This window comes from Pristiophorus japonicus, chromosome 1 (assembly GCF_044704955.1).
Source record: "Pristiophorus japonicus isolate sPriJap1 chromosome 1, sPriJap1.hap1, whole genome shotgun sequence".
NCBI classification, from domain to species: domain Eukaryota; kingdom Metazoa; phylum Chordata; class Chondrichthyes; family Pristiophoridae; genus Pristiophorus; species Pristiophorus japonicus.
Window position 1 is genome coordinate 396,546,247 of NC_091977.1, and position 23,433 is coordinate 396,569,679.

General features: G+C 44.8%; 1 protein-coding gene across 1 annotated transcript in view; it reads left to right on the plus strand.

The window, feature by feature from the left end:
- The window catches only part of cpa6 (carboxypeptidase A6), a 256,586-nt gene that overhangs the window by 12,059 nt on the left and 221,094 nt on the right, over positions 1-23,433 (plus strand). Inside the window, exon 2 of the mRNA XM_070884632.1 lies at positions 12,316-12,391. Within this exon, the coding sequence (XP_070740733.1) occupies positions 12,316-12,391 (76 nt within the window). The remainder of the gene's footprint in view (positions 1-12,315; positions 12,392-23,433) is intronic.

The following is a 23,433-nucleotide window of genomic DNA, read 5'->3' on the forward strand; positions in this document are numbered from 1 at the left end:
AAGGAAGTTGGGGGGGGGGAGAGAGTGAAAGAGGCGGAGGTTGGGGGAAGGGGAGAGAGAGAGAGCCAGTGAGAGAGGAGGAGGTTGGGGGGAAGAGAGGAGGAGGTTGCGGGAGAGAGAGAGAAGAGAGAGGTTGGGGAAAGACAACAGATAGAAAAGGAAGCAGGTTTGGGGGAGAGAGAGTAGTTGTGGAGAGAGAGAGAGGGAGGGGGTTGAGGAGGGAGAGGGAAGAAGGTTGACTGGAGGGAAAGAGAGAGGACATTGGGGAAAGAGAGAGAGGGAGGGGGGTTGGGGGAGGGAGAGGGAGAGGGAAGAAGGTTGACTGGAGGAAAGAGAGGGACGTTGGGGAAAGAGAGAGAAAGAGATTGCGGTGAGTGAGAGGAGGTTGTGGGGACAGAGAGAGAGAGAGAGATGGATTGGGGAGAGACAGATAGGAGTTGGGGGAGAGAGAGAGGGAGGGAGTGGTTGGGGGAGGGACAGGTGTTGGGCAGAGAGAGTTGGGGATAGAGAGAGGAGGAGTGTTGAGGGGGAGAGAGAGTGAAGGAGATTGGGGGTAGATAGAAAGAACGATGTTGGGCAGGGGGGAGAGAGAAGGAAATTGGGAAGAGTGAGAGAAAGAGGCGGACATTGGTGGGGGGAAGATAAAGAGGGAGAGAGGGGAGGAAGTTGGGGAGAGAGAGCATGGGAGAGAGAGAGAGAGGAGGTTGTTGGGCAGAGAGAGAGAGAGAGAGGAGGAGGTTGGGGGGAGAGAGAGAGAGGAGGTAGTGGGGGGAAAGAGAGAGAGAGGTTGGGAAAATAGAAGAGATAGAAAAGGAAACAGGTTTGGGAAGAGAGAGGTGGTTGGGGGAAAGAGAGGGAGAGTGTGGTTGGGGAAGAGAGAGAGAGGGGAGAGTGGGAGTGGTGGGAGAGAGGAAGTTGGGGGGGGGAGGGGGGAGAGAGGAGAGGGGGAGAGAGAGACAGGAGGAGAAGGATGGGTGGGAGAGCGAGAGGGGCTTGGGGCGAGAGGAGGTTGGGCGGGATGGGCGGGGGAGGGCGAGAGGAAGGCGGGTGGGGAAGGGCGAGAGGAGGTTGGGCAGGGAGAGGGCGAGAGGAGGTTGGGCAGGGAGAGGGCGAGAGGTTTTGCGGGGGGAGAGGAAGAGAAGAGGTTGGGGGGGAGCGAGAGAGAGGTTTTGCGGGGAGAGGGAGAGAGGAGGAGAAGAAGGTTGGGGAAGTGTGGAGGACGAGGTGGTTGGAGAGGGAGGGAAGGAGTGGTTGGGGAGAGACAAAGTGAGGTGTTGGGGAGAGAGAGTGAAAGAGAAAATGAGTGTTAGGGGGATGGGTGGTTGGGGGGCTGGAGAGTGAGAGATGAGGAGTTTGGGGGAAGAGAGAGAGAGAGAGAGAGAGGAGCATGTTGGGGAGAGAGTGAAGGAGGTTGCTGAGAGAAAGTGAAGGAGGTTGGGGGGAGAGAGAAAAGTGGATGGGGAGAGGGAGAGAAAGAAGTTGTGGGGGGGGGAAGAGAGAGAGGCGGAGGTTGGGGAGAGAGAGGAGGAGGTTGGGCAGAGAGAGAGGAGCAGGTTGGGGGGTGAGAGAGAGAGAAAAGGAAACCGGTTTGGGAAGAGAGAGAGGAGTTGGGGAGAGACCGAGAGGGTTTGGGGGGAGAGAGAGAGAGTGGTGGTTGGGGAGATAGAGAAGGAGAAGGAGGAGGTGTTTGGGGGGAGAGAGAGCGAAGGAGTGTTGGGGGAGAGAGAGAAGGCGGAGGAGATTGGAGGGAGAGAGAGCGGAGGTTGGGGGGAGGGAGAGAAAGGGTTGTGGGGAGAGAGAGAAGTTGGGGGTCAGAGAGAGAAAGGGATTAGGGTGATAAAGATGGGGGTTGGGGGGGGAGAGAGAGAGAGGGATTGGGGTGATAAAGATAGGGGTTGGGGGGGAGAGAGAGAGAAGGGTTGGGGAGAGGGAGGGAGTGGTTGGGGAGAGACAGAGAGGTGTTGGGGAGAGAGAGTGTTGTGGGGGGATAGAAGGAGTGTTGGGGGAAAGAGGGGGAGGAGGAGGTTGGGGAGAGAGAGGGGGAGGAGGTTGGAGAGAGAGAACAGGAGGAGGATCTTAGGAAGAGAGAGAGAAGGAGGTTGGGGGAGACAGAGCGAGAGAGACAGAGCAATAGAGAGAGAGGTTGGGGAGAGAGAAATGAAAGCTGGTTTGGGAGAGAGAGAGAGAGAGGTTTGGGGAGAGCGAGAGAGAGAGGTTTGGGGATGGAGCGAGAGAGGTTTGGGGGAGAGAGAGGGGGCATTGGGGGGAAAGGAGAGAGAGAGAGGTTGGGGAGAGAAGAGAGAGAAGTTGGGGAGAGAGAAGACAGCAAAAAGAAAGCAGGTTTGGGAAGAGAGAGACAGAGAGGGGTGGGAGGGAGAGAGAGAAGAGGAGGTTGGGGAGGGAGAGAGGGGGAGTGAGAGAGAGGGAGGAGAGGAGGGAGAGTGAGAAAGAGAGGAGGGGGTGAGAGGAGGGGAGAGACAAGAGAGCGGATGGAGAGAGAGAGAGAGAGAGAAGAGGGTGTGGAGTGAAAGAGAGAGATCGACAGAGCGAGTGAGTGGGAGAGTGACAGGTACATGAGGAGGGAGGGAGGGGCAGAGAGAGAGATAGCGAAAGAGGAATCGAGAGAGATGGATGTGAGCGTCCGCTCCAGGCGTGTGTCGTCCGTTCCTGGGGACTGAGCAGTGGTCGCACTTCGCAAATTTTGAATGCGTTTTTCTGCACGTGAATAAGTACTGCATTTGTGACATGTTTCATGGGGAGGGGGTGGGGGGCGGGTGCTGATTCAAGAAGACCACATTTATTAATGGAAGTGATTGAAGTTGAAAATATGGATACCTGTTTCTGTTTAATTCTTTTTAACACTTTGAACTAAAGAACTGCAGCACTCTATATTTGTTGGCTGTCTGGTTTTATTGCAATTATTATTCTAATTACTTATGTGGACTGAAAGAAAAACAGACAATGATTGAAATACAAATCAAGTTAGTCAACATCACAAAAGAGAAAAGACAGGTCATTGGCACTTTGGGTGCATAATATAAAGTTGCACATCCAAAATGTCAGTAACCTGTCTTTTCTCTTCACCAATGCTAATTGATCTGTGTATTTCCAGCATTTTAAATTTATAGTGCTGAAGATACCTTGAAGTAACAGGTTCGCTGCACTGCACTGTGTCTTAATTGGTGCATAGAATACATGAAGCTCTGACATACATGTAATGTCTGTAGCTCCACACTGTGGACGCCTGTGTTACTGCAGCTAGTGCTGTTTAATAAAGAGCAGGTTACCTGACCAGCAGGGAAAGTTTCCGGAACTTGTAGCCATCTTACAGGCTGTGTGATGTGTGCTCCCTAAAGATATGACATTTGGCGACGAGAATGGGATCAAATCGGATAATAGAAAGCTGGAATTTTTGTTGAAGGATTCAGCCAGCCGACAGAGAGACTTTGAGAGCCTCTTGGTTTTTGGAAACAGCTACAAATACGAGGTAAATTACGAGCACACTTGGTTAAACACCCAGAATCAAAATGGCTGCCCCTATGTGAATTTTCGGGCATGTGGGGGAATTTCAACGCAACTGTGAAAGTTTCAGAGCGTATGTGGATCGGCTAGAAATGTTTTTCACTACAAATAATATAATCGAAATTCCTGGTAATGAAGACAATAACCAGGCAGTGTTGGAATGAAAAAGAGCAATATTCTTAACTGAGGCTGGGCCTGAGTTGTATGACATGCTGATAATTTTGCTTGTGCCTGACAAGCCAAAGGATACAACGCTGGAACAGATTCTAACTAAGGTAGAACAACATTTCAGCCCCGTTTCGTTAGAAATTGCAGAAAAGTTATCGTTTCGGAATACAAAATCAGAAGGCCGAAGAAAATATCAGTGAGTACATTGTAGCATTAAAAAAGCTATCTATTCACTGTAATTTCGGAGACTTTCAGAACTGAGCATTGCGAGGCCGCTTTGTTTGTGGGATGAAAAATGATGCGATCAGAAGAAAGTTATTGACGACGCCTAACTTGACTTTTGATTTAGCTTGTCAGACAGCTAGGTCGATGAGCATGGCCGACCAATATTCCCAAGAATTTCATACTAATTTCAGTCATCAGACAACCGAGGTGAATCGCCTGCAGGTTCAAAGTAAAAGATGGTGGGGCCCCAAAGTCTCAGAAACTGGAAATGGGAACAGAGCATTGACGTCCTGCTATCGGTACCTGGGACAACACCTTGCTCAAAGTTGTCCATATGTGAAGGCAGAGTGTTTCTTCTGCAGGGAAAGTGGGCATCTTGTGAAGGCATGCCGACTAAAGGGTAAACCAGCTTTCATAGCTATAAGTAGAAATCCCCAGAGACTGCATAGCATGGAAGAACAACAACAGGACGAGGAGATGTTGGAGTTAAACATCATCAGGAGCACAAGGTTAATGGATGGCGATTCAAAAATGTATCATCATCTACATAGATGTTGCAGGATTCAATATACCCATGGAAATCAACACTGGTGCATCCATGAGTGTGGTACCGGAGTTGCTATATCTTGACAAATTGCGGGATTTCACATTGGAGAAAGCCAAGATAGAGCTGCGAGGCTACTCGGCAGAGAACATTCCGGTGGTAGGTTGTATCACCATACCGGTGAAATACAAGGATCAAGTTCAGAGCTTGTCTTTAATAGTAGTGAAAGGAGACAAGCCTGCCTTACTAGGAAGAAATTGGTTGGGATCACTGAAGCTGAATTGGAGTGAGATTTTTTGTGTTCCATATTGTTGTGTATGGAGAAAGAGTCAGACTGAACACTGTGAGCTCAAAATAAAGTGTGACCGTAGTCTTTTATTGCAGGTCTCCAGAGTGCCTCTCCAACCTGTGAAGCCTCCTTAAGTACCTGTGCTCCCAAGGGATTATGGGATCCCTTGGGACTCCAGGGGAAGAGCCCTCTGGTGGCTGTACAAAGGAAATACAAGTCCACATATATAACGTGTACCATATGCACTCAAGGAGAAAGTTGAGCAAGAACTCAAAAGACTAGAGACTGAGAACATTATTTCTAAGATAGCTCAATGTAATTGGGCTACACCCATTATTCTTATACCTAAGTCCGATGATAAGGTAAGATTGTGTGGCGATTATAAAGTAACCATCCCCAATACCTTGCCAAATATAGAAGATTTGTTCACAACACTGACAGGTGGTCAGATCTTCTCAAAACTGGATCTTACGAATGCCTACTTGCAACTTGAACTAGATGAGGAGTACAAGTCATGCTTGACTATAAATACCCATCTAGGCCTATATCAATTTAATAGGCTACCATTTGGAGTGTCTTTCGTCCCTGCCATATTCCAAGGGGGTAATGAACCAGATTTGCAAGGGATTGAAAGGGTAGTATGTTGTTTAGATGACCAGCACCAAATAGGCTAATTCATAATAACATATTGAATGAAGTCCTCAAACGGCTAGAGAAGCACAGAGTACGAGTGGCTGCTCGCAAGTGTGAGTTATTTCAAAACTCTGGAGTACTTAAGGTACAGAGTAGACAAAGATGGTTTACATCCAACCAAGGAAAAACTGGATGCAATCAGAAATGCACCCACCCCCAAGAATGTCACTGAACTTTGGTCATTTTTGGGTCTTTTGAACTATTATGGGAAGTTCCTACCAAATTTGGCTACAGTCTTACATCCACTGAATGTCCTATTGAAAAAACAGGTCCATTGGAAGTGGTCAAAAGAATGTGATACAGCATTCAAGGAGTGTAAAAGCAACTTGATAGAGAGCACCATGTTCACTAACGTATGTCAGGAGATCAAGCTAGCATGTGATGCCTCCCCGTTTGGAGTTGGGGCAGTGATCTCTCATGTATTAAGTAGTGGGGAGGAGAGACCAATTTCTTTTGCTTCACACACTCTCACTGCCAGTGAACGTAATTATGTGCAAATCAGAAGGGAAGCTTTGGCATTAATTTTTGGGGTCAAGACGTTCCACAAATACTTGTATGGTCGTAAGTTTACTCTCGTTATGGACCATAAGCCCCTGACAACAATCCTCCATCCAAAGTCCCCAGTTCCAACATTAGCTGCAGTCCGAATCCAGAGAAGGGCTTTGATTTTGTCAGCATATAGATATGATATTGAATACAGATGATCAGCTGATCACATTAGTGCTTATGCTATGTCTATATTGCCTTCCTCATCACAAGTTACACCCGATAGGGAAGAGGTGTTCTATTTTTCATACATCGATGAACTGCCAGTCACAGCTGAAGAGATTGGGAGGGCAACCAAACGTGACCCGGTTTATGATTATATTGCAATAGATGGCCAAACCAGGTAACAGACAAAGATATTCATTCATTCTTCATTCGTAGGAATGAATTATCAGTCGATAAAGATTGTATCATGTTATGTGCAAGAGTGGTTATACTAAATAAATTCAGGTCCAAATTATTAGGAGGCATCCATGACCAGCACCTGGGAATGTGCTTGACCAAGAGTTTTGCATGCAGTTACTAATGGTGGCCAGGTCTTGATAAAGATTTAGAGTACATCGTCGGTGTACAACATATCAATCGGTAAGCAAGCAACCACCATCAGTAGCATTACATTCCTGGAAATGGCCTCCCAGGGTGTGGCAAAGGCTACATATTGATTTTGCTGAGCTTGAAGGACAACAATTGTTCATTGTGATTGATAGCTATTCAAAGTGGGTCGAGGTGTTTCCAATGTGGAAAATAACAACAAGTAAAACATTAGACATTTTGCGAAGATTATTTTCTTCATTTGGCCTCCCAGAAAAAATTGTTTCGGATAATAGACCACAATTTCATTCAGAAGAATTTGCACAATTCACGAGCAAAAATGGTGTGAAACATACCAAGGTTCCACCATACCATCCTGCTTCGAATGGTGCAGCAGAGCGCACTGTACAAATTGTAAAACGTGCCCTCACCAAATAAATGTTGGATCCAAATCGAAAAAAACGACAGTTGTTATTGGACCACAAATTGGCTAATTTTCTAATAACATATTGGAATACTCCTCACACAACTACTGGTAGAACACCAGCAGAGTTGTTTCTCAAACGACAGCCACGAACCAGATTCTCATTGTTAAAACCAAACTTGGCACAGTCCGTAGAAGAGCCACAATTAAGACAGAAAGAGAATCATGATAGAGGTAGAGTAAAAGAGAGAAGTGTGAAATTAAACCAGAAGGTGAGAGTGAAGAACCATCACCATAAATGGTTAAAGTGATTACCAGGAAGAGTGGTGAAGATATGTGGTCCTCGCACATATTTGGTCAAGATGTTTGATAATGGACAGGTTAGGATTGTTTACATTGATATTTTACCCACAGACATGGAAATAGTTGAAGGTGGGAGTGATTCAATTATTTCTGACTCATCAGATAGTTTTGATACACCAGTAGCATGTCCTACATCCAATGTACTGGAAACAAATCCAAGAGAAAGTCAGAATTTAATTCTGAGTTTGAGTCAGGAAAACAAACAGTCTGAAGTTAGAATGAGTTCAAATGAAAATCAAGGACATCCCTTGGAGGAAAACTTCCCTCAGGATCAGCCTCGAATGAGTTTAAATTCAACACCATGTTTGGAAGGTTCTGTTCGAGAGCGAAGGTATCCTCTTCGAAACAGAAAACAAGTGGTTAAGCTTGATTTGTAAATCTGGCAAAATAAGTCCATATCCGTTGTTATGTATAACCATGTAAGTTATGAATGATGTTTGTTATAATAACTCTTCATTAAGGAGGGAGAAGTATAATGCCTGTAGCTCCACACTCTGGATGCTTGTGTTACTACAGCTGGTGCTGTTTAATAAAGAGCAGGTCACCTGACTCGCAGGGGAAGTTTCTGGAGCCTGCAGCCATCTTACAGGCTGTGTGATGTGTGCTCTCTAAAGATATGACAATACATTAGCCAGAAACTTCGAAGAAACAAAAGCAGAAATTTTGAATGCATTTATGCTAAAGTGGCTTACACAGGAAAGCAGGCAAAGGTCGGATTAACAAGATCTGAATTATCTGACTGACTGACTGTCGGCTGTTGATAGTCATGCTCAAGAAACTTCAGTTTTGGCAGTTCTACGTTTCTGTTCTATGTAGCACAAAAAGCTGTATTTATCACGTTATGGAATAAGTTTCGAATTAATTTGGATTATATGTTACATAAGCTTGATCCAAATTCGTTAAGAAATGAATGCATGCATTTTTTCAATTGAGACGAGCTGAAATTGGCAACATATGCTCTTTTTACACTTTATTCTTCGTTAAATTTACTGTGGGTTGGTTAGATTCAGTGAATAAATGACCTCAGTATAGACAGACTATTGATCAGCGTGGAAACTTTTAGATACTGGTTGTATAGAACATATATTTTTGGTAGCACTAATTTTCAATCTGAATGAAAAACAGCAAACATTCCACCTCTTCTCATGAAGGGATTAAAGTTAGCCCTGATGGGGCTGATTTTAATTTGTCTCACCCAGGAGAATGGAGAGTTAATAGAGTTATAATCACCTAACAATCCCATTTCCACTCCACCTCCAGATTTACTAGGGCTTTCCACTGGATGGCACAGGTGACTGCCTGAATAAGGTGGGATCCTTATTACTGCAAGCAAATCAGATTCCTATGTACACCAATCCAATTTTGATTTACACTGGGCACCGTGTGTGCTATGCATGCTTCTCAACAATTTGTGCCGGGCAGTGAGGAGGAAGACGTTTCAAAAAAGTAAGTGGAAAATTATTTTTCTGGGGCAGTAGGAGCAGGAGTGCTCCTCCCATCCTGGACCTACCTTCCTGCTAGTGAGCAGCACGTGATAATAAGGCCCATCCAGCCAGACGAGAGTTTAAAATCTACCCTGATAATTACTAATATCCCCCGTGCTAATTGTGTTAAAGCTTGTAGAAACCATAATCAATGAAAAACTGATTGCTGATTTGGTTTCAGAGCAAACAGTTGATTTGTCACACTTTCAGTATCATGACTCAAACTGAGTGTTTCTTTTGATGCCCAGCGCATTTGTCGAGCCTTTGAATAGCAAATGCTGAAGCAACTGTGAAGTTGCTGACCCAGTTCTCCAGAGACTGCAAATTGTCTTCAAGGAATTCAGCTCCTTGGCTTCATTGTCACATTTGATCTGTGTGAAGTAAATTTGGCAACAAAAACTGGTATAAGAATTGGAATCCTTGCTCAGATCTTCAGTGTTCTGCTGTGACTGCCTAGTGAATTAATGTTGTTTTCATGCTACATAAAGAAAATCTTTCTCCATGACTCAGTTCACTGTTGGACCACACTGAGAGTTGGTTCATTTATCAAATTCAAGTGGAAATGATTCCACAAAATAAAAGTACTATTTAAGAAAGAAAGACTTAAAATTTATATGGCGCCTTTCACTACCCCTCAGAACATCCCAAAGCACGTTACAGCCAATGAAATACTTTTTGGAAGTGTGGTTACGGTTGTAATGCAGTAATGTGGTATAATAATAAATACACCACGAGAAGTCTGTGAAAAGTCAGAGTCGTTTATTTACTTGCAAGGGAAATCGAGTGTCACTAGTTAGCCCCTCACGAAGCCATCCCGACTTGATCTCAGAGAATCGCTCTTGGTCCGTGACAGTTATGCAAAAAGCAAGTAGGCATGTACATTCATTGTCCAGTTACATGACCTTTGTGGTCAGGACATGGCCACCTGGCTACACTACAATTGCATCAATAAGCTTATGACATTTGAAAATGTTTCCACAGCACGTATTTGACATTTCTAAGTTGCGCCTAACTAGTGGGCTAACAAGGCCGTGTTACCTTTCTTAGCTCCATGGTCTGTATTTCTAGACCACGGTAGATGCTCTTACCTATAAAGAGTTTGTTCATCTTGACCTGTGATTGCCATCACTGTCTGCTCGTCTAACAGTACTCAGGTAGCCAAGGTTGCGGTTTCTAGTAGCTGGGCTACATCCTGTAGCGACTAGGTACTTTCCTATAATTGTTTTTGCTGCTGCCTCAGCTCGTGTGCAAAGCTTGATCACAAATTGACATCCTAAAGTATGTCTGAATTTAATAGCAGGCCCAATTCCTATTTCATGCAGGGACATGCGGCAATCAATTTATGCATAGCAAAGTCCCACAGACAGCAGTTAGATCAATACCAATGATAAATACTATTTTAGTGATGTTGGTTGAATAGTAAATATTGTCCAGGAAACCAGAACAACTCCCTGCTCTTTAAGTAATGCTATGGGATCTTTTACGTTCTTTTGAAAGGGTAGCCAAGGCTTTGATTTGACATGTCATCTGAAAGGTCACACCTCCCAAGAGTGCAGCACTCCCTCAGCACTGCACTGAAGTTTCAGCTTAGATTATGCACTCAAAACCATGGAATTAGGTTTGAACCTATGACTTTCTCAATCAGAGGAAAGAGTGCTAACACTGAGTCAAGGATGACACCTTACTTGGAAGAGGAATGCAACACAATTCCAAATCATTTATTTAACTGAAGGGGACTAAGAATGTTAGTTGAGAGTAGGATTGTGGATTTTTTCGATAGAGACCTGCATTTTGCGATGGGTAATGTCAGCAAAATGTAAGCATTCACCATCATTACCCATCATTATGCGAAAATCCTGAAGTTGAGGTCAGTCACGATGGAATTTACATGACTTGCACCTTTCTTCTTCAAGCATCTCTGCGATAGTATTACCAAAGAGCTTCTCTTATACACCTTATCTAAATTCAGGACATTTTAGATCCAGCTTTACTTTCCTTACTTGAAAGATGATACAGTCTTTCAAGATTTCTCTCCTTTAATTTAATCCTGTCCCTTATGTTCTTATTTTAGTGTTCTATCTCAGCTGTAAAGAGGTGTATATATAGGTAACAGAGGTTCAACTGCTTCAATTAGGCAGAACATAACAAATAATGCAAAATTTCGCCTGTCACATCTAATCAAACTTTAGATGAAATTTAAAGGGGGTGCTGCAACTTAAAGGTAAGTGGCCGCAAAGAAAGCAACAATTCTTACAGCCTTTGGACAGGCTCAAAAGGCAATTAAACTTGTTCAAAACATTGGCCCAGAATGAAGGGGATGAGGGGAAAGAAATACCAGGCAAAATTAAGTAAATAGAAACCCAATGTGAAGTCATGAAACATAATCTATGGGACATAACAGAGCAGCTAAGCACCTAACCCCATATTTCATGGTTTATAAAGTGGATATTAAAATGCATGAGGTGGGTGTGAGGAGAGTTGCCTGTTTGGCACTCCAGGATGCACTCCCAATTGCATAGCTTTGCGACATGCCTTGAATAAGCCTGAGGTTTAAAATGTAAGACTCACGTGCCTTTCACAGCCACTGGCAATGCCACACTTGTATTAGAGTTTGAATGCCAGTCAGATTACAGAAGGCAGCATAACTCTGCCAGTGTCTCCTTTTTAAATCGGAGCCTTTGGATGTAGAGTTCCTGGGAAAAATCAAATTTACGTGTACTTTTGTGTTTGTGAGTGAGTGGTCAAAAGTGGGTGGGTACAGCTCTCCTGTGGTGCAACCTTACCTGCCTTGCATTCTGCTATTGTTGCTGCTCCTCCTTTTCCGGGAAACCCATTGTCCAAATGTATGAGGATCAAAGCAAAATGCGACAACTGCACAAAAGCTTTTCATCAAAGGCATCTGAACGACTAAGTTTACAAAGACTGTCCCTTCCTCTGACCCTTTAAATCAAAGCTTCTGTATCCTTGTGATCCCGGATGCCCATTTTGCATGGGCATATTGATTATCCATATTGATGCTCGAGTGTAAGTGCTGCAAAACAACATGGACGTCAAAATTGCATCACCTCTGCTGCATTATTATAAGGAAGTGATGGTATCTTTCTGGCAGGGGCTTCCTACACATGTCATAATGCCTAATGGAAATGGTCATTATGGGCAGAAATCAAGTACAAGTGATCTGTGCCCATATTTACATGCCATCTCTCCCCGGTTGCAGTAATTTATGGGACGCAACGAAGCAGAAAATAGGGACCAAACTGAATTTGATGTCATAATCTCCAAGAATAGTCCACATTCTGGGTGATTAAAATAAATAACTACTTGGTGGGAAAAGTATATATTCTATAGAAATATTATTTTTTGTTAAAGTAGAACATTTAAATTGCCAGCTACCATAGATTTAGTGATTAAAATTATAAATCAAAATATAGTTTGAAAGATAAAGCATGGTTAGCAAAGTTTTGTTATGCTGCATGTTTGAAGAGAAATTTACAATAAAAATAAACTTGCCTTTTTTTGAAACTAGAGATCAAGTAATTCGATTATTTCCAAAAACTAAAGAGGAAGCGGAAGCATTGAAGAACATCAATGAACAGGTCATGGTAGGCAGCTAATTTTTCTCACTTTTTTTATTACTAAATCCTTAAGAGGATAAAAAATGTTTCAATGTTGGTATTGTGCTTCTAACATTGATTTGCGCAATGGGCTAAGAGGCAGATGGTAATAAAGAAGACCTTATCTTATGTACATAAATATCATATATTCTAACAAGATTTAAAATGAAGAAAAAGTAATAAACATAAAATTAGAAATGCTAGTCCATCATTTATAGTGCTGCACAAGTATAGTGAAACAGGGTTAGCGAACGGGGGATAATTGGAACGGGCCACAATCGTAATTCTGTCCCCATTTTAAAGTTATACATTCTGTTTTATTTTTAGATATTTTGATTTATATTATTAATCAATCTCTTATGGCTGAGAGTAAGTGTTATTTTTAGGTCAATAAGTGTTAGAGGTTGATGGGAGATAATTGCAACAAGGCAGGAAAATGGGGAAGGGGGAGAAAAGAAAAGCAAGGAAAAAGAGGGTAATTGGCAAGGGAGAGAAAGGGGGCAAGAAGACAGAGATAGGAGAGAGTGAGGGAGGACAGTGAGAAGCGGAAGGGGGAAGGAGATGGGAGGGTGATGGAGAAGTCGTTCCAATTCTCGGCACTTCAGGCACAAGCACCATAGCTAACAGCAAGGGGTAGGAGATGGGGAATTGTCTACCCAGTCAAATCTGGGGAAGCTGAACAGGGAGGTGAGTAATATTGTCTGCAACAGCCATATCCAAGCTAGGCTCACAGATAATGGGGCAAGAAGCAGGAATCACAGAGCCCATAGATACAATGAGGAGAAAATGAAAAAGGTTAGTGATATTTATACAATTAAAATATAAATTTTAAAATTCAGATAGATTTGAAATTAATTGTACAATTTCCTCCTTGTCCTTTTTCTCACCTTTATCAACATGGCTGACACCACTGAGGCTCAAAACCTGAGGCTGTTGCACATTGGCCAGATCCTACAACTCTTCTTCTTGTAAAACAATAAATCAAGTGCCCCCTGATTAAATGGGGGGGGGGGACACCAAACATTTTTAAACAAGTGCCCCCTTGTTTTTTTTTGTTTTTTGGGGGATTTTTTGAGGGCACAAAAAAAACCACATTTTACAAGTACCCCCTGGCTAAAAGGGAGGGAGGCACTAAAACCGGCAATTAAACAAATGAAACTTTAAACAATAATAATCAAATTAAATTTGGCTGCCGGGGGTGATGATGCACTCCATTCCCTCTGGTGTCCACCTCCTCGCGGAAGGCCGCGAGCGTACCGGTGGACACCACGTGCTCCATCTCCAGGGACACTCTGGCTCGGATGTAAGCACGGAAGAGAGGCAGGCAGTCAGGCTGAACGACCCCCTTGACCGCCCGCTGCCTGGACTGGCTTATGGCCCCCTTGGCCGTGCCCAGGAGCAGTCCTCAGACCTGCCCGCTCCCCTCCGCACAGGGTGCCCAAAGATCAGGAGTGTGGGACTAAAGTGCAACCAGAATTTGAGGAGCAGCCCCTTCAAATAATGGAATAGGGGCTGCAACCTCGTGCATTCCATAAAAACATGGAACACGGACTCTTCTAGACCGCAGAAATTGCAGGCGGCCTGGGAGCAGGTGAACCGACTTAAAAACTTATTGCACGGAACTGCTCCATGCACCACCCTCCAGGCCAAGTCCCCAATAAACAGGGGGAGGACTCCCACGTAGAGTGTACTCCATTGGGGAACCCCGCCTCCTCCGGACGGCAAGATGGTGCACCATGGCGTGTCCTGACAGCAGATGAGGATGGCAAGGTGGAGAGTGTGCAGGAGCAGCCCATACAGGAAACCCCTCTGCGCAGAACTGAAAGGCACGGAGGGGATTTCCCCGAAGAGGCTCAAGTTGTGAGGTGCCGGCTCCTGGCTAGATCCTACAACTGCATGCAGGTTGACCAGATGTTTTCTTCAGTTTGTAACACCTAAAGCTCTGATTGGGTCCCTTAATGCCAAGTCCTGATTGCAGAACAGAGCTCACTTGGGACAGACATGACTCATTCTCACGGGTTAAGACTTTCTCCCACCATCCCCAAACAAGTTCCTCCCCCCACCCCCACCAAACCTGGTCCAAGTTCCTGACCTCCTCCCCCACCACCCGAGTTCCTGTCCTTCTCCCCCTGCCCTAGTTCCTGACCACCTCCCCCTGCCCAAATTCTGAACATGTTCCTGCACCACCTCCCCCTGCCCAAGTTCTGACCACCTTCCTGCACCACCTTCCTCTGCCCAAGTTCTCTTTCCCCCAGCTCCCAACCCCCAGCCCCCCCACCCCCGCCCCCACGGATTCATGTCCTTCTTCCCCCAGCATGTTCCCGAACTTAATCTCCTCCACCGCCCTCTGCCATAGATGGGGCATTGTGTGTGGGTCACGGATTGTCAACAGGTTTTTTGAGTATGAAGTGAATGGTAACAGTGTCGTGACTTCCGGATTTCGTCCAGTCCGAAGATGTCACTTGCCACATGCGCATTGAGCTTACTGAGAAATCAACCAGGAGGAGGAGAGGGAGAACATGGTACGAGTCGAAAGGCAATGGGGTTGGAAGAATGTGATCAATCTTACCATTTGGATCACGTTCTCGTTCTCAACTCCCACGCCCCCGTTAGACCTGGTTCACCTTCTTGCCTGTCCACACTGTGCTCTCTGTGCTTTTTACCCCTAATCCCCACAAATTCCTGACCTCTCACTGAGCTCACTCTCTCTCTCTCTCTCGCTCTCTCTCTGCATTCTCAGTCTCGCTCTCTCACTCTCTCTCTCTCCTCCCAGTTTCTCTTTCTCGATCTCTCCCGAGTCTCTCTCTCTCCACTCAGTCTCTCTCTCTCGCTCTCTCTCTCTCTTCTCCCAGTCTCTCTCTATCCTCCCAGTCGCTTTCTCGCTCTTTCTTGCGCTCTCTCTCTCTCTCTATCTCTCCCTCCCTCTCTCTCTCTCTCTCTCTCTCTCTCTCTCTGCCTTCTCCCAGTCTCGCTCTCTTTCTCTCTCTCTCTCTCTCTCCTCCCAGTCTCTCTTTCTCTATCTCTCCCCAGTCTCTCTCTCTCCACTCAGTCTCTCTCTCTCTCTCTCTCTCTCTCTCTCTCTCTCTCTTCTCCCAGTCTCTCTCTCTCTCTTTCCTTCCAGTCTCTGTAATGTCTGTAAGCTTGTAATGTTTGTAGCTCCACACTATGGATGTGGACGTATTGTGTACTGCAATTGCATAGTTAATAATTAAACAGAACCGGGCAGATTTCCGGAGGCTTCTGAGAGAGCTGCCTACCATGTTGGAAGCTCTGTGTGCTTGTGCTCTGTGAATATATCACATTTGGCAATTGAGATGGGATTTTTCGGATGATTTAAAGCTTAAATGTTGTTGGGGAAGGATTCAGCCAGCCGACAGAGAGACTTTGGAAGTTTCTGTCTTTGGAAAAAGGCTACAAAATCTGAGGTAAAATACAGCACACGGTGTGAACAGCTAGAGATTAAAATGGCAGGTGTAATCGGACATTTGGGGGAATATAGACACGACCGTTTTAAGCGTATGCGGATTGGCTAGAAATGTATTTCATTGCAAATAACATAATCAAATTCCACACAATGCAGTCCAGAACCGGGCTGTGTTGGAACGTAAGAGAGCGACCTTCTTATCGGAGGCAGGTCCGGCATTATATGACACATTTGTAAATCTGCTTGTGCCTGATGAGCCAAAGGACACAACGCTTAAAGAGATTTTAACTAAGCTGGAGTAGCACTATAACCCCAAACTGTTAGAAATTGCTGAAAGCTATCGTTTCGGGATTCAGAATCAAAAGGCTGATTGAAGTATCAGTGATTACATCGTAGCATTAAAAAAGCTATTGATGCACTGTAATTTTGGAAACTTTCAAAACCGACCATTACAGGATCGTTTTGTTTGTGGGGTGAAAAATGATGCGATCAGAAGGAAGTTATTGACAATGGATGACTTCACTTTTGAGATTGCTTGTCAGACAGCGAGGTCGATGGGCATGGTTAAACAATATTCCCGAGAATTAAATAATAATTACGGTCGTCAGTCAACCGAGGTAAATCACCTGCAGGTTCAAAGTAAAAGATGGTGGGGGCCCAAAGTCTCAGAAACTGGAAATTCTAACAGAGCATCGAAGTCGTGCTATAGGTGCCTGGGACAACACATTGCTCAAAGTTGTCCATACGTGAAGGCAGAGTGTTTCTTCTGTAGAAAGACTGGGCATCTTGCAAAGGCATGATGACTGAAGGGTAAACCAGCTTCCAAAGCTATGAGTCCAGCATTCAAAGCTATGAGTAGAAATCCCAAGAGACTACATAGCATGGAAGAACTACAACAGGACGAGGAGATGTTAGAGTTACACATCGTCAGGAGCACGAGGTTAACGGACAGCGATTCGGAAAGCATCAAAATCCACATAGATGTTGCGGGATTCAAGATACCAATGGAAATTAACACGGGTGCATCCGTGAGTGTAGTACCGGAGTCACTATACCGCGACAAATTGCGTGATTTCCAACTGGAGAAATCCAAGATAGAGCTGCGAGGCTACTTGGGAGAGAAAATTCCTGTGGCAGGTCGTATCACCGTACCGGTGAAATATAAAGATCAATTTCAGAAATTGCGTCTAATAGTAGTGAAAGGAGACAAGCCTGCTTTACTAGGAAGAAATTGGTTGAGCTCACTGAAGCTGGATTGGAGTAAGATTTTCTGTGTGGAAGCGAGATTTTCATCAACGGATGAGGTTATCAAGAAGTATCCGAAGGTGTTCTGCGAAACGGGTAGTCCAATCCAAGGCTTCAAGACGAGTGTCAGGGTACAGAAGGACGCTAGATCGGTTTACTACAAGCCATGTTCCGTACCATATGTACTCAAGGAGAAAGTTGAGCAAGAACTCAAAAGACGAGAGACTGAGAACATTATTTGTAAGATAGATCGATGTAATTGGGCTACACCCATTGTTGTTGTACCCAAGTCCGATGGTAAGGTAAGATTGTGTGGTGATTATAAAGTAACCGTAAACCAGGTTCTAGAGGGTAATGTCCCCAATACATTGCCGAATATAGAAGATTTGTTCACAACACTGACAGGTGGTCAGATCTTCTCAAAACCGGATCTTACGAATGCCCTATTTACAGCTTGAACTAAATGCGGAGTCCAAGTCATGATTGACTATAAATACTCATCTAGGCCTATATCAATTTAATAGGCTACCGTTTGGAGTGTCTTCCACCCCTGCCATATTCCAAGGGGGGATGAACCAGATTTTGCAAGGTATTGAAGGGGTAGTATGTTATTTGGATGACATACTAATTTCAGCACCAAATAGGCAAATTCATAATAACATATTGAATGCAGTCCTTAAATGGCTAGAGAAGCACAGAGTACAAGTGTCTGCTCGTAAGTGTGAGTTATTTAAAAACTCAGTGGAGTACTTTGGGTACAGAGTAGACAAAGATGGTTTACATCCAACCATGGAAAAATTGGATGCAATTAGAAATGCACCCACTCCCAGGAATGTCACTGAACTTCATTAATTCTTGGGTCTTTTGAACTATTATGGGAAGTTCCTACCAAATTTGGCGACAATATTACATCCACTGAATGAACTTTTGAAAAAACAGGTCCATTGGAAGTGGTCAAAAGAATGCGATACAGCATTCAAGGAGTATAAAAGCAAATTGGTAGAGAGCACCATGTTAGTTCACTATGACATATCTAAGGATATTAAGCTAGCATGTGATGCCTCTCCGTATGGAGTTGGGGCAGTGATCTCTCATGTATTAAGTAGTGGGGAGGAGAGACCAATTGCTTTTGCTTCACGCACTCTCAGTGCCAGTGAGAGTAATTATGCGCAAATTGAAAGGGAAGCTTTGGCATTAATTTTTGGGGTCAAGAAGTTTCACAAATACTTGTATGGTCGTAGGTTTACCATTGTTACGGACCATAAGCCCCTAACAGCAATCCTCCATCCAAAGTCCCCAGTTCCAACATTAGCTGCAGCCAGAATGCAGAGATGGGCTTTGATTTTGTCAGCATATACATATGATATTGAATACAGATGATCAGCTGATCACAGTAATGTTGATGCAATGTCTAGATTGCCTTCCCCATCACAATTTACACCCGATACTGAAGAAGCGTTTTATTTTTCATACATTGATGAACTGCCAGTCACAGCTGAAGAGATTGGTAAAGCAACCAAATGTGACCCAGTGATGTCAAAGGTTTATGAGTATATTGTAAATGGATGGCCAAATCAGGTAACAGACAAAGATACACATCCATTCTTCATTCGTAGGAATGAATTATCAGTCGATAAAGATTGTATCATGTGGGGTACAAGAGTGGTTATACCAAATAAATTCAGGTCCAAATTATTAGGAGACCTCCATGACCAGCACCTGGGAATGTGCTTGACCAAGAGTTTTGCACGGAATTATTTATGGTGGCCAGGTCTTGATAAAGATATAGAGTGCATCGTGAGTCAGTGTACGACATGTCAATCGGTAAGCAAGCAACCACCACCAGTACCATTATAGCCATGGAAATGGCCTCCCAGGGTGTGGCAAAGGCTACATATTGATTTTGCTGAGCTAGAAGGACAACAATTGTTCATTATGATTGTGGCTCGAAGGGCCTATTTTCTATATTTCTATAGCCATTCAAAGTGGGTTGAGGTCTTTCCAAGGTGGAAAATAACAACAAGTAAAACATTGGACACTTTGCGAAAATTATTTTCTTCATTTGGCTTCCCTGAAGAGATTGTTTCGAATAATGGACCACAATTTCGTTCAGAAGAATTTGCACAATTCACGAGCAAAAATGGTGTGAAACATACCAAGGTTCCACCATACCACCCTGCTTCGAATGGTGCAGCAGAGCGCACTGTACAAATTGTAAAACGTGCCCTCATAAAACAAATGTTAGATCCAAATCCAAGGAAACGACAGTTGTCATTGGATCATAAATTGCCTAATTTTTTGATTACATATCGAAATACTCCTCATACAACTACTGGTAGAACACCAACAAAGTTGTTTCTCAAACAACAGCGACGAACCAGATTCTCGTTGTTAAAGCCAATTTTGGCACAGTCCGTAGAAGAGACACAATTAAGACAGAAAGAGAATCATGATAGAGGTAGAGTCAAAGAGAAAAGTGTGAAATTAAACCAGAAGGTGAGAGTGAAGAACCATCACCATAAATGGGTAAAGTAGTTACCAGGAAGAGTGGTTAAAATATGTGGTCCTCGCACATATTTAGTAAAGATGTTTGATAAGGGACAGGTTAGGTTTGTTCATGTGTATGTAGACACCTTTAGAAATGACTCCACGAGGCAGGGTATGATACTTAAACTGTGTAGACCTGTAGTCCTTTATTTGCAGCTTCTGAGTGATGACAAAAAGCTGTGAGTTCCCTTTTATACTGGGTTACCTGCCGTGTGCAGGCAACCCCTAGGTCTCCAGCAGCAGCACCCTCTGGTGTACCGGTAAGGTGTGTACAGTATAAGGGTACATTCAACGTGGCATAACAATGTTACAGACATCACACAGTAAACAGGGATGCATAAACAACAATACTCCCCCCTGAGCATTTTTCATATCCTTATTGTCATGACCTGGGGAGGTGATCAGTGATGGGCTATGGGGGGTTGTGGTGAGGGTTGTGTGGTTGCCAGGTGTGACCCCTGTGCTTGAGGCTGGCCTCGTACGTTTCCCCTCCCTCACACACAAACCAAGTGGGTGTCACTGTTGTGGGATCCCTCGGGGAGGTAGCCACGGCAGCAGTGGGTGGTGTGTATACACTGTGATGTGGGTAGTTGTGGGGTGGTGGACAGGGCCACAAGACTGGGTGGGCTCCTTGTCCACCAATTGGGATGAGGGTCAGGTTATCCCAGTGTTTGCCAGGGAAGTTGGAGGGTATTGGCCTCATGCTCCTGTTGTTGGCCCTGGTGGCCAGGGGCTGTAGGGCTTATCTGGTGCAGGTTACCATTGGTGGTGGCTGGGCTGCTCATTGACCACTGTCCCTGTAGTGGGTCTGCTCCCACTGCCTGTGTGTGTGTCCTGCAAGGGGCATCACATTCGTTCCAAAGGTCCAGGCCTCATGGTCAGGTAGCCTGCTGGACCTGGGGGTCTCCCACAGGGGGAATCCATTGGCATCAGCATAGTCCCTGTAGGACCCAATGTCCTTTGGCAGTGTCCTACCGGTATACATGACACCTTGGCTCTGATCACACATAGTCGAGTCTGCATTATACATTCTAGCATTTGCATCACTTTTGGGTGTCCTGGTTTCAACAGACATGGTTACATTAGGCATTTCACAATCTCTATCAAGAGACATGGTTACATTCGGCATTTCACAATCTCTATCATTACTGTTAAGCATAATAAACTTGTTCTTAACCATACTGACACCTGCATTCATATCATTCGTCACATTAGTTAAACCAGCATCACAATTCATTGTTACATTGCATACATTTTCATAATTAGAACATAAGAACATAAGAACATAAGAATTAGGAACAGGAATAGGCCATCTAGCCCCTCCGAGCCTGCTCCGCCATTCAAAAAGATCATGGCTGATCTGGCCGTGGACTTAGCTCCACTTACCCGCCCGCTCCCCATACTTGCACCCTTTAATCGCATCTTTAGCTTTAAAGTCCGTGTACTCAAATAGTTGAAACTTCCCCTTTAAATTTCTTTGGTTACCGGTATCCTTTAAGGGAGCCTTTTTAATCCGATTGGCCGCTCGGTGTCATGTGATGCTCCTCCATGCTCATTGGTGCTATGGTGGTGGCCATTTTGATTACAAGTGTTTCTCCTTGTGCTGCTGGTGCTGCAGCCATTTCCTGGCTTTCCTGCAGGAGGGCTGTGGTGGTCTTTTCTTCCACAGGGCCACTTCACCTGATGTGGACCCGGTTCATCCAATTCCTGCCCAGCAGCATTGGACCGTCGCCGGCTATAATCCACAGGGGGTGTTTGTTCAACACGCCACCCTGGGAGACCTGGACGTCTACACTGCCAACGATTTAGATTTTACCTTTGGTGTCAGTGAGCAGCTTTGCCTGGACAGGAGACAGTTTTGGTCGAGTGGCAGGATTCATCCAAATTTTTTCAAAGGTCATTTGGCTCATCACAGTCTGGCTCGCCCCTGTGTCGATCTCCATGGAGACTGGGACCCCGTCGATGTCTACTTCCATCGTCCACGGAGAACTTCTGTTGGAGCAGGTAAAGATTCCATACTCTTCCAGGGTTTGAGCAGCTTCATCTTCCTCTGTGTCGGAGCCCCGGTGATCAGCCAACTCATCAGAGACGCGGTGAGTACAGCCTTTTCTGCACATTCTCTGAAGGTGCCCTTTCTCTTTGCAGCCTTTGCATGCATAGTCTTTGTAGCGGCACTGGTGGGCCCTGTGGTTTCCTCCACAGCGCTAGCATGGGGCCATCTGGTTTGCCCCATGTGGCGGACTCAGGGTTGTGGGACGCGGGGCAGCATTTCTGCCCTTAGAAGTGTCCATGCGGCGCACTGCGCTCGCCGGTTTAGAGTCCTGGGTCAGTATTCGCCTGGTGTTGCTGGCCGAAACCACGTAGGCCTGGCTCACTTGAATTGCTTTCTGCAGGGTGACCGTGATGTCAGCCGAAAGCAATTTGTGTAGGAGGCCTTCGTTGCTGATTCCGATGACACATATGTCCCTTCGTGCTTCATTAAGGTGGTCGCCAAAATCACGGTGCAGCTAGTCTTCTTAAGTGTACAGCATACTTGGCAATTTCTTGGCCCTCAGGTCGCCGGTAAGTGTAGAACCGGTGCCTGGCTGTGAGGATGCTTTCTTTCGTTTTTAGTTGTTCCTGTATGATTGTTACAAGTTGCTTCGAGCTCTTGGTGTTGTCTTCTCCGGGGCTAGTAAGTCCCTGACGAGACCGTAGATGGTGGGCTCACAACTGCTAAGCAGGATGGCCCTGCGTTTGTTCGGTAGTGTTGCCGGTGTGTCCCGGTCCAGGTCGTTGGCTATAAAGAAGTGTTCCAATCTTTCCACAAAAGCGTCCCAATCTTCCCCCTCTGTAAATTGCTGAAAGTTGCTGAGGTTGGACATGTTGAGCGTGTAGTTCATGACCTCGTATTCCGGTCACCAGTTGTGGTGTATGTAGGCATCTTTAGTAATGACTCCACGAGGCAGGTTATGATACTTAAACTTTGTTGACCTGTAGTCCTTTATTTGCAGCTCCTGAGTGACGACAACAAGCTGTGAGTTCCCTTTTATACTGGGTTACCTGCCGTGTGCAGGCAACCCCTAGGTCTCCAGCAGCAGCACCCTCCGGTGTACCAGTAAGGTGTGTACTGTATAAGGGTACATTCAACGTGGCATAACAGTGTTACAGACATCACACATCACACAGTAAACAGGCATGCATACACAACAGTTCATATTGATCATATTTTACCTACAGACATGGAAGGAGTTGAAGGTGGGAATGATTCAATTATTTCTGACTCATCAGATAGTTTTGATACACCAGTAGCAAATCCTAAATCCAATGTACTGGAAACAAATCCAGGAGAGAATCAGAATGAAAGTCTGAGTCAGAGTCAGGAAAACAAAGAGCCTGAAGTTAGAGTGAGTTCAAATGAAAATCAAGAAAATTCCGTGGAGGAAAACATCCCTCAGGATGAGCCTCGGATGAGCTTAGATTCGACACCATGTTTGGAAGGTTCTGTTCAAGAGCGAAGGTATCCACTTCGAAACAGAAAACAAGTGGTAAAGTTAAATTTGTAAATATGGAAAAAAAAAGTTTATATCCTGTGTTATGTATCAACATGAAACTTATGTATGATGTTTGTTATAATAACTTCTTCATTAAGGAGGGAGAAGTGTAATGTCTGTAAGCTTGTAATGTTTGTAGCTCCCCACTGTGGATGTGGACGTATTGTGTACTATAACTACACTGTTAATAATTAAACAGAACCAGGCAGATTTCCGGAGGCATCCAAGAGAGCTGCCTGCCATGTTGGAAGCTGTGTGTGCTTGTGCTCTGTGAATATATC